We start from the raw sequence: 12,904 nt of genomic DNA, 5'->3' as shown, positions 1-12,904 counted from the left end.
ATTAGAGTTTAATGTTTAGGCAGGACGTAGGTGGAATAGACGAATTTAAGTAAATTTATTATTATATATATGTATAAATACCTACTTATACTTTAAAAAAACACATAATTGTATTATGATACACATAAATTGCAAAATAAAATGACATATAAATTATAAAGTATTAGAACATATTGAAAACACGGAAAAGAAGCATATAATGAGTACTCATCTAAATATTCAACAAGTGTCTAACATTTTATAATTGACTAAATAAAATATAAAATGAAAGTTAAAAATTACTTGACGAAAAACCTAACACAAGTATAACGTACAGTGGAAGAAAATCAAACTAAATGTATGAATGCGAGAAGCCTTTATTTTATGTTAGTTTATTTTAATTAAGCTGATTAGTGAAATGGGCTTTCAGCCTTTTCTGTATGATGTATCTGGGCTGGGCCTATTTTTATGTTCACTAGTGTGCCTTGCTAACTGCTCAAATGAGGCTCCAGCTCAACCCTGATTACACAAACTTAATAAATAAATAAATAAATAAATAAAAGCAAATGATAGCGTATGTGTAACGTGCTTGTGAGGATTCTGGGGATCATTCAATTACATCTATTTATCGTACATCTTGTGGTCAGATATCATTGTAAATTTTTTTATTTAAAATTGAATATAAACAGTACCTGATAAAAACCGACTGCACGATGTACGATAAACAGATATGATTAGAGGATCCGGTGAGGATCCTCTCTCCCAAATGACATGAAAAATTATGGACGTTTCAATTATTGTACATTTAGAATTTAAGACACACCTTAGATCCACAAGATGAACAAACTTCTAAGTGTGGACGATTGAATCCTGTGACTGTGTTATACATAAAAAAACAACCGACTTCTCATACTTTGATCTCATCTCTGTATAATATTATATTATTGAATTAGAATATCATAAAAAATATTTAAAATTTCTTCGATACGATTGATATTTTCATGAAGATATAAAAAATCAAAGAAATATATGAAAATAGAATGTGAAGTCTAAACTTCATCTCATATCAGATAAACTCTTAAGTTTGGGTTAAAACTTAAAATTGACATATATTGTTGATATTTCTTACGCATCTGTTAAATATCGGAGAAACTCTTATATTGTCCAAATCAATGTTTTACAATCCTAAAGTTTTTTTTTTTTTGAAATTATCATTATTTCCATAAAAAACAACTGATATCAATATTTCAATGAATCCATCTATATTTCTACAAATTTTCATATCAATATTTTAAATACTAATCATAAATGACGCTAAAATGTTTTGTACAAGTCATTTTACATGACCACGTAAGTATATCATTGATTGTCAGCCGCTTTTAAAAATACAAACAGCAATGATATGTACATCGGTTGACCAGTAGCTTCTGTTCTAACAAGACTGACAAATTATCCGGTGAGGTGCAAGGACATTGGAGAAAGTGGCCACTCATAATCTGGCAGCCAAATCGATCAAATCAAAAGAAAGTTGTGGAATTAGCTCCGTGTTGTCTACCCACCCACATGGTTCCAATTAGTTAACGGGGACAAACAAACAAGCAAGGTCTAAAATATCGATATTATCCTGATATTTTCGTTGAAATTTCTGTGTTTTTGGACTACTGATATTTCCGATATCATCGATATTTTAGACCTTGATAGGAACTCTATGTGGTACTAAGTCACTCAAGTATCTTACCATGCAATGTATAAAGTGTAAAATATTGTATTAATTCATTATATATAAATGATTATGGTGTATTTAAACTTCTTTCATTAATTACTACATATTTTCTACACTCACAATGTTTGTCAGCTCGCTATATAATCAACTTAAATCAGTTAAATCCATCATGCAATGCATTTCCTTCCAATTTTTTTGTGATAAACTAATAGATAATTGATTAAATAAACATCCTGCAAAGTTTCAATAAAAATTTCCAAGTTTTTCTTATAATTTCCGTGGTTTTTATTCAATTTTTATGGATATCGATAATATCCTAATATTTTCATCGAAATTTCTGTGTTTTTAGACTACTGATATTTCCGATATCATCGATATTTTATACCTTGCAAACAAGAGAGTCCTACTGCCGGCACACGTCAAAATTGTATAAAATATTATACATCGATATTTTATATGGGTAAAAAATATTATATAAAAAAGCAATGCGACAAATCCGCCTCCAAAAAAATTTCTTGTAAACATCTTTCACAAACTCATATCTTATGCAAACGAAAAAAAACCTTCACATTGGATAAAACACAAGAAAGAAAATATATAAGCAATGAAGTCCAATTCTTTCATACTGGCAAATAAGTTAGTTCAAAGTCATGTTTCTAATGCCCACAACCGCCTGTATTGTATAGAGATGTAAACCAAATACGAAGAGTACATATCCCAAACCTTTTATATCTTGTGGGAGGGCCACAAGTATTATTCTTCTACGAAATCATTTCCTAAAACTTACGGTTTAGCTTTGGCTCCGCCAGTGATTAAGACTAAGCAACATCACTCAAAGATTTTATATATGTGGGACGCCGAATTTGATTCCAACAACATATATAGAGCTTAAGATGGCATATATTATAATATGATATTAGGCAGGTGGTGGTGTCTGTGCATGCCGACAACATCCCGGATGGCAATTGTCCAAGAGGATGATCCGGTGGTGGTGCATGCCGGCGACATCCCTCCCATCGTCAGCTTCCGCGGCTTCTCCCGCCAGTTCTACAAAGAAACCAAAAAGCTATGGTACCTTGCTGGCCCAGCCATCTTCACTTCCCTTAGCCAATATTCCATAGGCGCCATCACACAGATCTTCGCCGGCCATGTGGGCACCTTAGAGCTTGCCACCGTATCTGTCGAAAACTCTGTCATAGCCGGTTTCTCTTTCGGTTTTATGGTTCGTACCCTCACCATGCTACCATAATCAACATATATACATTTATTTGGAATTGTTATTAACACTTCATAAAATATATTTTATATTTATTGGCATTCAAAAAAAATTATTTTACACTTCATATTTTCTATGATTAAAAAGTAAAATACACTTGTAGAGTGTAAAATGAGATTTTTAAAATGCTAATAACAATTCTCATATTCCTTCTATTTTGTTGAATATATACTTATAAAATACTAGTCACATACCAAATATGATAAATTTACAATATAACGTTAGGATACTGCTAAGGAGACCAACTTTTTAAACTAAATTTCTAAACCAAATTTGATGTCACCAATAAAAAAGCAAACACGTTAATCAATAGTTGAGTAGTAATCTACCATCAACTACCATTCATTTGGTTTTAAAGGTCTCCCTACCATTACGGTCGTGTAAAATTATCTTAAGTTTGCATCTATTTTTTTTATTAAAAAACATAATGACTTGTATATTGAAATTTTATTGAAGTATGGAATGGGGAGTGCGCTTGAGACGTTGTGCGGGCAAGCGTTCGGAGCTGGGCAGCTGGACATGTTAGGAATCTACATGCAGAGGTCGTGGGTGATCCTCAACGCCACCGCCGTACTGCTCTCCTTTCTTTACATTTTTGCAGAGCAGCTACTCAAAATGATAGGGCAGCCCGATGACATATCGAAGGCGGCGGGACAGTTCGCGATATGGATGATACCACAACTGTTCGCCTACGCCATGAACTTCCCGCTAGCCAAGTTCTTGCAGTCGCAGAGCAAGATCATGGTCATGGCAGCGATATCCGCAGTGGCTTTGGTCTTGCACACGTTGTTCAGCTGGCTTTTGACGCTCAAACTCGGGTGGGGACTGTTGGGCGCCGCCGTCGTGCTCAACACGTCCTGGTGGTTCATAGTTTTGGCTCAGTTGGTTTATATATTTTCTGGGACATGTGGTCGAGCTTGGGCTGGGTTCTCGTGGAAGGCCTTTCATAATCTTTGGGATTTTGTTAAGTTGTCTATGGCTTCTGGAATCATGCTCTGGTAGACTAGCTAAATTCAATTATAAATTATTTTTGACAATTATTTCAAAATGCTGAGATATATTAATTTTTCATAAAAAATAAAGGAGATATGATCAAAATTGTTCATTATATACTCATTATGTAAAGATTATTTCTACAAAAAATCAATTAAAACCAAAGTTGTTTAGTCAATCAATTATAGCAAATAAATAGACGATTCGTAATAAGTTTGTTATTATAAGGATAATTCAAATTTAAATGCAAAAAATATGCACTGCTCTAACTAACTTGATTATACTTACATCTGCAAATCTCATATAAAGTTGTTAGTCAAAGGTTGAGATCATGATTGACGTAACATTATGGCTTAAGCTATACGTGTTTAGTGTCAAATTGACCTTTGTCTTTTTGGTTTTACATTGAATATAGAATCTATATATATATAAAGGAATATATCAAAAACATTGCATATAGATTCTTGTCCAATTGCTCTTTTTGTTTGGTAAAGAAATGTTATTTCCATTATTTGTATGCAAAATATTATTTCCAAAGTTAAATGCTCTTTCAGGAATAATGTAAAGCTTTTGCACAAATTTTATTCATGATACTATATTATATATGTAATCAACCCTAAAAGTAATAATTTGTGGTATAATTTATAGGGGTGTGATATCCACACACCTCATTTTACTTCTCACACATTTTTTTAATTTTCGACCATCGGATCAGATGAATTGAAGAAAATCAACGGACATAAATTATCAAGGAGTGTGTGAGAAGTAAAATGGAGTGTGTGGATAGCACACCCCTAATTTATATTCAAGGGTTTTACAAATTGAATAAGCTCATTTGATTTTATTTTGTTAAATCTTGTGCAGTTTGGAATTTTGGTACTTTATGGCACTAGTTCTTTTTGCTGGGTATCTGAAGAATGCGAGGGTTTCTGTGGATGGCATGTCCATATGGTGAGTAGTTTCTTCTTCTGCTATTTTGTTACGCATTCGGGTTAGTTTTAAGACACATTGGCAAGCCTTGTTTGCATGGCATATATGGTAAAAATATAGAAATCTTGAACTATGTTTTGAAACTTTTGAGATAACTGTTAGAGATAATGTACACATAGGATTGTGACACTTGTAAACAGATTAAGAGAGTTAGTTATAGTTGTTAAGAATATGCAAATGTAAGTAGGGTGTAGTATATATACTCTTATAGTGTAATAGCTTGGTGATTAAGAAAAGAAATAGAAATATCTTTCTCTCTCTATAAATCTCTTTCTCTGACTTCTCTCTAAGACTACTATCTGTGATTCTCTTCTTCTTAGTTTACATGGTATCAATCGCCATTTTCGCTCTTGCTGTTTTCTTCGATCCTTCGGCTGCTTCCGCTCATCTTCTCACTCTGTGATTCTTTCTCGTCCTTGACGTCGCTTCATTTCTGTATGCTTGGACGCCTTCTGGTATTCTTCTTCTCCTTCTGTGATTTCTAAGGTTCTTGGTGTTTCTTGTTCTTCTTGCATTGGTGTTTCCAGAGTGTGCACACCAGGTGTTTGTGATATTTCCTCTCTTGGATTTCTATCTTCTTTCTGCATAAATGGTGTCTGCATCTCAATTACAACTCCTTCAGTCGCCTATTACTGCTCTCATTTCTACTCTTTCAACATCTATCAATGTTAAGCTTGATGATTCGAATTATCTTAATTGGCATTTCCAAATGCAATTGTTACTGGAAAGTAATGGAATCATGGGGTTTGTTGATGGTTCAACACCCTGTCCTGCTCGGTTTGCTCCTAATTCTGGTGATTCTGGAGTTAATTCTGCTACTTCCTCCTCTGGTTTAGAAACAGATGAATATACTGTTTGGAAATTACATGATCGGGCACTTATGCAACTTGTTACTGCCACCTTGTCCCCAGTAGCTATGTCATGTGCAATTGGTAGTGCTAGTTCTAGGGAGTTGTGGACTCGGCTTAAGGAACAGTTTTCTACTGTTTCCAAGACAAGTATTTTTCAGATGAAGTCAAATCTTCAAACCATTAAAAAGGGGTCCGATTCGGTCACTCGGTATTTACAGAAGATCAAAGAAGCAAGGGATTATTTGTCTGCTGCTAGTGTGTTTCTTGATGATGAAGACATTATAATTTTGGCTCTTAATGGTTTGCCTCCAGAGTATAATACATTCCGCACGGTTGTTCGAGGCCGAGAAAGTGTTATGACTATGAAAGAGTTTCGGACTCAACTCCTTGCTGAAGAAGAAATTGTTGATAGTCATTCTCATGTTCCTTTTCTGTCTGCGATGGTTGTCAATAATAACTCATCCACTGTGCACAAAGGTTCTAATCAGGCATTTAACTCTGGCGGTGGTCATTCCTTTCATCATACTGGGGGTCAATCCTATGGTGTTTCAGGAGGTTTCAAGCCGTATGTTCACAAGAACAAAGGGAAGGGCAAGTTCAATGGAGGTCAGCGATACTACACTCCTCGGCCAATGTATCATACACAAACCCATGTCTTCCCTACACCTACTCCTGGTGTTCTTGGTTCGTCGCCCTCCGCACCTCTATTGCCGACTTGTCAATTGTGTAATGCTGAAGGTCACACTGCTCCTTATTGTTACAATAAGTCTTCTGATCGCCAACAGTGTCAAATCTGTGGCAAGTTCAATCATACAACTTGGTATTGTTTTTACAATGAAAAAGGGCCTTCCTATATGGGACCTCAGTATTCTCAACGGGCAGGTACTCCAATGCAGGGATACTCTTACAATGTGCCTCCGGTGTTGCATGGCTCTCACCCCTCTTCCCTGCAAGCTATGAATACTGTATTTTCTCCCACATCACCATCTTCTCATATGGGCTCTGTGGCATCTCCTTCTCAATCACCACAAGTCTGGTTGACAGATTCCGGTGCTACTACACATATGACAGCTGATCTTAACAATTTGTCCTTAGCTTCTCCATATCCAAGCAATGAAGTTGTTCAAACTGCCAATGGTGAAGGTTTGCGAGTTTCTCACATTGGCAGTTCTATTCTTAACACTTCTAAAAATCCTATCACATTAAATTCCATTCTCTATGTTCCTAAATTGACACAGAATTTATTGTCAGTTCATAAGTTGTGTTTGGACAACAATTGCTGGCTAATCTTTGATGCATTTTACTTCTGGATTCAGGACAAGGTCACAGGGAGAATCATGTACAAGGGCCCGTGCAGTAATGGACTCTATCCTATCCACTCACTCTCTACTAGCTTCCTACCTTCTCATTCTTCACATGTTGCTTTTCTTGGACATCTTGTTGGTTCCAGCCTATGGCATACTAGGTTCGGACATCCATCCAATAATGTAGTTTCTTTACTTCTTAAACAAGCAAATATTCCATGTAATCAGGATGTTGTCTCTCATATGTGTCAAAGTTGTCTCAAGGGCAAATTCACACAGTTACCATTTCCTTCCACTCATGTCAAGTCTGTCATACCATTTCAAATTGTTCACAGTGACCTTTGGGGTCCTGCACCATGTACATCCATTGATGGCTATAAATACTATGTTACTCTCATTGATGAGTGCACTCGGTTTTGTTGGTTGTTTCCCTTATCCAATAAATCTGATTTCACTGATGTTTTTGTTACCTTTTGTGCATTTGTCTCCACTCAATTCTCTACTTCTGTGAAAATACTACAAACTGATGGGGGGGGTGAATATATTAGTACTAAGCTCTACACTTTTCTGAAATCTAAAGGTATTGTACATCATAAATCTTGTCCCTATACACCTGAACAGAATGGATTAGCTGAGAGGAAACATAGGCATATCATTGAAACTACTGTCACTTTGTTACAACATGCCACACTGCCTTCTCAATTCTGGACCTTTGCTTGTCAAACAGCAATTTACTTAATCAATAGGATGCCAACTCCAGTTTTACAGAATCAATCTCCTTTTCAAGTTTTGTATGGTCAAAATCCTGTCATTACTCACCTCCGTGTCTTTGGTTGTTCTTGCTATCCTTTACTTAGACCCTACAACACTTCCAAACTTCAAGCTAAGACCACCAAGTGTGTTTTTCTGGGGTATGCTTCCCAATATAAGGGTTATATTTGTTATGAGGTGTCCAAAGCCAAGTTCTTTATCTCCAGACATGTTATCTTTAATGAGACTGAATATCCTTATCTTAGTCTTCTTCAATTGTCCAAACAAAATAGTGTGGCCCATGTCCCTTATTCACCTTCATCTTTTACACCTGTTCCTAACCATCAGAATGTTTTGGTGGTGCCTCTTCCTCCGGTTTCTTCCTCAACCTCTCCACCTGTCCCTCCATCCCCTGACTCTAGTGTTGCTGTTCATTCTCCACATATGGTTGCTTCACCTCCATTCTCCTCCTTACCTTCTTATTCCTCCATTACTGCTCCATCAAGTACTACTCATTCTCTCCCTGTGGATCATGAGTTCAGCCCCGATCGGTTACAAGTGGTGTTACCTATTGCACCATTGAATATGCATCCTATGCAGACCAGGAGTAAAAATGGTATAGTCAAACCCAAAGTGTTTTTCAGTTCTTTAGCGCCATCTGGAGATGTTGATATGTCTCTCATTGAGCCAGTTTCTTATAAGACTGCTATGAAATCCTCTGTGTGGTTGGCTGCTATGAAGGAAGAGATTGCTGCCCTGCACTCTCAAGGTACTTGGTCTCTTGTATCTCTGCCCTCTCAGAAAAACTTAGTCGGCTGTAAATGGATCTTTAAAATAAAGAAGAACTCGGATGGTTCTATTGCAAGACATAAAGCTCGCTTAGTTGCAAAGGGCTTCAGTCAAGAGGAAGGATTAGACTATGGGGAGACATTCAGTCCAGTGGTTAAGCCTACCACAGTAAGGCTTGTCCTGGCATTAGCTGCTCAGTTTCATTGGTCTCTACGGCAACTTGATGTCAAGAATGCATTTTTGCATGGCATACTGCAGGAGGAGGTTTACATGGCACAACCTCCTGGTTTTGCAGACCCTGTGCATCCTCATTTTGTTTGCAAGTTACATAAATCTCTGTATGGATTGAAGCAAGCCCCCCGGGCATGGAATGAGAGATTCACAGCTTTTCTTCCTTCTCTCGGGTTCATCTCCACCTATTCTGATTCGTCTCTATTTGTGAAGCATGTTGGTTCTGAGATAGTGATTTTACTGCTTTACGTGGATGACATTATCTTAACAGGGAATGCTACAGCTGCTATACAACATGTCATCCAGTCCCTTACTACTGAGTTTGACATCAAGGATTTGGGCACACTTCATTATTTTTTGGGCATTCAAATATCCTGCACAGCAACTGGGATGTTTTTATCACAAACCAAGTACATTCAAGACTTGTTACACAAGACTGAAATGCGTGATTGCAAACCTTGTGACACTCCATGCTTACCTTATAATCGTTTACTGAAGGATGATGGAGTTCCATTTTCAGAACCTGGTACATACAGGAGTATCGTTGGTGCCCTGCAGTACCTCACTTTCACTCGTCCTGACATTGCATTCTCAGTCCATCAAGTATCTCAATTTCTGCAAAACCCTATGGTGTCTCACTTCACTGCTGTCAAACGCATTCTGCGTTATTTGAAAGGCACCTTGTCTTCTGGCATTACTTATACTGCTGGTGAAGTTGGTCTCAAAGCTTTTAGTGATGCCGACTGGGCTGGTGATCCGAATGACAGACGCTCTACAACTGGGTTCGTTGTTTTCTTGGGCTCCAATCCCATCTCGTGGTCTTCTAAGAAACAACAAACAGTTTCTCGTTCGTCAACTGAAGCCGAATATCGAGCCATGTCCTCCACTGCTGCTGAACTTGATTGGATTCAGCAACTTCTTACATTTCTCCACATTCCTCTGTCTTGTGCTCCTGTGCTTTTCTGTGATAACCTGTCCGCCATTGCTCTTTCGTTCAATCCCGTTCAACATCAACGGACCAAGCATATTGAAATTGATGTTCATTTTGTTCGTGAACGGATTGCTCAAAAGAAGTTACTTGTGCAGTTTGTATCTTCCGGAGAGCAGTTTGCCGATATCCTTACCAAAGGTCTTAGTGCTCCTCTCTTTCGGACTCATTGTACCAATCTCATGCTTGGTTCTTCTCCCATGCATGAGTTTGCGGGGGGATGTTAGAGATAATGTACACATAGGATTGTGACACTTGTAAACAGATTAAGAGAGTTAGTTATAGTTGTTAAGAATATGCAAATGTAAGTAGGGTGTAGTATATATACTCTTATAGTGTAATAGCTTGGTGATTAAGAAAAGAAATAGAAATATCTTTCTCTCTCTATAAATCTCTTTCTCTGACTTCTCTCTAAGACTACTATCTGTGATTCTCTTCTTCTTAGTTTACAATAACACCAACTCCAAAAATTCCGAGAACTCCAAGATTTTGATTAATTCACAATTAGAAATAAATTTTGTTTCAGAAATTTAACAGATTAGAATCGGAGATCATGCTCTCGATTCCATCAGTTTGAAATCACCCCGTACTGAGACTCTTAGAAATAGATCATGGATCAACCACCAGCAAAAAATCCCAATTAGGACCTGCATATTGTAAGCATTATGTAATTCTTTAAGCAAGTGCATATTCTAGAAAATGAGAGATCTAAAGAAGTTATGAATCCAAATCCTCTTTCCCTAGCCCAATCAGTGAGTCGTGAGCGCTAAAAAGTTAAATTGGCTCAACCGAAATGTGGTGAAACGTACTTGGTGCATAAACATATTTCTTCCGGGTTTTTTTTTTTTTTTTGGCCAAATGTTTCATTTTGGTATATACGTTGTTCATTATCTTAAATTTCAGATAGACGGGCCATGAGCCCACTCTAACAACACCGATATTGTCCCCACTTGGTCACCTGCTCAATCTGTCAGGTGTGGGGCTTTAATACAAAAAGTCTCCCCTAAATCCGTAAGGTGTGGGGTTTTAATACAAAAAGTCTCGGTGTTAGTTAGAGTGAGATAATTATATTTAAAGGACTTGTTCTCAAGCCTTTTGGCCGATGTGGGATAGAAGAATTCTAACACTCCCCCACACGTAAGACCCCATTTTATGGGTCACACGTGAAATTCCACACATCGGCAACCATGTGAAGCCAAGCCGGGGCTCACCCATTCGAGCGGGGAATGGGGACCCACCCATTCACATGGCATCTCTTGGCTTACGTGGAGCCAAGTTAGGGCTCACCCATTCACGCAGGGTCAAAAGGGACTCACTCGTTCATGTGGCAGTACGGGCCCGTCCCCTGGCTTTGATACCATCTTAAATTTCAGGTAGACGGGCCATGGGCCCACTCCAACAACACCGATATTGTCCCCACTTGGCCACTTGCTCAATCCGTCAGGTGTGGGGTTTTAATACAAAAGGCATCAGTGTTAGTTAGAGTGGGTAATTCTATTTAAAGGGCTTATTCTCAAGCCTTCTGGGTGATGTGGGACAGAGGAATTCTAACACATTAATTATGCAGTTTGAACATATTCGGATGGACGTTCATGGCAGCTCTTGGCATGACCACAGCTATAAGGTCAGTCGTTCAGTCCCACATCCATACTAATACATATCAAACCGATCTTCCTAACTTAAAAAAAAAAACATAAAAAAACATAATATGAAATGCAATCTTTATCACTTTGTAGTGTGAGAGTGTCTAATGAACTAGGCGCAGCTCACCCAAGAACGGCAAAGTTCTCGTTAGTAGTGGCCGTGGTGACTTCGTTTTTTATTGGCGTTGCTCTCTCACTAGCACTCATCATCACCCGGGACATATATCCGTCTTTGTTTTCAAGCGATCTGGCGGTGAAAGCTCTCGTGAAGCATCTCACCCCATTGCTGGCGACCTGCATTGTTATAAACAGCATTCAACCAGTTCTCTCCGGGGTTGCCATTGGAGCAGGATGGCAAGCTGTAGTGGGTTATGTGAACATAGTATGCTACTACGTATTTGGGGTTCCCTTGGGCCTAATCATGGGTTACAAGCTTCACGGGGGTGTTAAGGTGAGTTTTCGCAAACTGACCTAACCAACAGCTGCTTCCATTCTAGTTTTTATATTTCAAGTGGTAAAGTAAATATATATTGATAATTTCCAGGGTATTTGGACTGGAATGCTGTTGGGGACAGTCCTTCAAACTTGTATCCTTTTTTCGATGATTTGTAAAACCAGCTGGAACAAAGAGGTAACTATGGAGGTTGATCGAATATTCTGGTCTGTCCAGTAATAAAAACATAAGTTGAGAGTAATTTGTAATTATATTGCAGGCATCCATAGCTGAAGACAGGATAAGGAAATGGGGAGGGCAAATAGAATCGAAAAAGAACAGAGGAGGCTATACAGATTCACAAAACAACAACGGTGGTCATAAAGATTTGGAAAAGAACGGAGACCATACAGATTCGAAAGGAAACGGCATAGAAAATTGAAGTTAAAAGATCAAACAACATTCAGAAATTGATAAAGATCACACGCAATCATGAAGGAAAGACAAGAGAGTCATTCCCAGAGATTGAGTTATAAATAAAAGGGGTTTTTTAACTTTCAGCCTTGAAGGAGATTAAAATTCAATAAAAATCTGTTGGTAGATTGAATATTGATTTTAGTCCTCTAATGTGTATTTAATTCAAATTTATATTATATTTTTGTTTTAATATTTAATAGATATCTTATTTAATGTCATTACATTAATGGTGTGTTTACATAACCGCAATGAAAATAGGAGGAATTGAATTGAGAAGGAGTTGGAATAAGGAGAAGTCAGAATCAGATTCCTCTTTAAACTATTTACTTAAATGTTCTGGAATTGAAATAGAAATGACACTAATTTCATAAAATTGTTTACTAATTCAACAGAATCGGAATATAAACTAGTATGATTACTCAAATGCCCTTATCCCAAATCAAATATTTTATATAATTTTTTTAATAAAATTTGATA

At 37.3% G+C, this 12,904-nt stretch overlaps 1 protein-coding gene across 1 annotated transcript; it reads left to right on the top strand.

Moving 5' to 3' along the window:
- The first annotated feature begins 2,466 nt into the window (after positions 1-2,466).
- On the top strand, positions 2,467-12,624 carry LOC126608007 (protein DETOXIFICATION 29-like). Its single transcript, XM_050275746.1, has 7 exons — positions 2,467-2,924; positions 3,435-3,976; positions 4,836-4,922; positions 11,442-11,498; positions 11,611-11,968; positions 12,062-12,148; positions 12,231-12,624. Exons 1-7 carry the CDS (start codon positions 2,613-2,615, stop codon positions 12,390-12,392), a joined length of 1,605 nt encoding a protein of 534 aa, XP_050131703.1. The 5' UTR covers positions 2,467-2,612; the 3' UTR covers positions 12,393-12,624.
- Positions 12,625-12,904: the final 280 nt, after the last annotated feature.

Source organism: Malus sylvestris, chromosome 16 (assembly GCF_916048215.2).
Source record: "Malus sylvestris chromosome 16, drMalSylv7.2, whole genome shotgun sequence".
NCBI lineage: Eukaryota > Viridiplantae > Streptophyta > Magnoliopsida > Rosales > Rosaceae > Malus > Malus sylvestris.
Note: the sequence above shows the minus strand (reverse complement) of the source record. Positions and strands in the feature narration are given on the sequence as shown.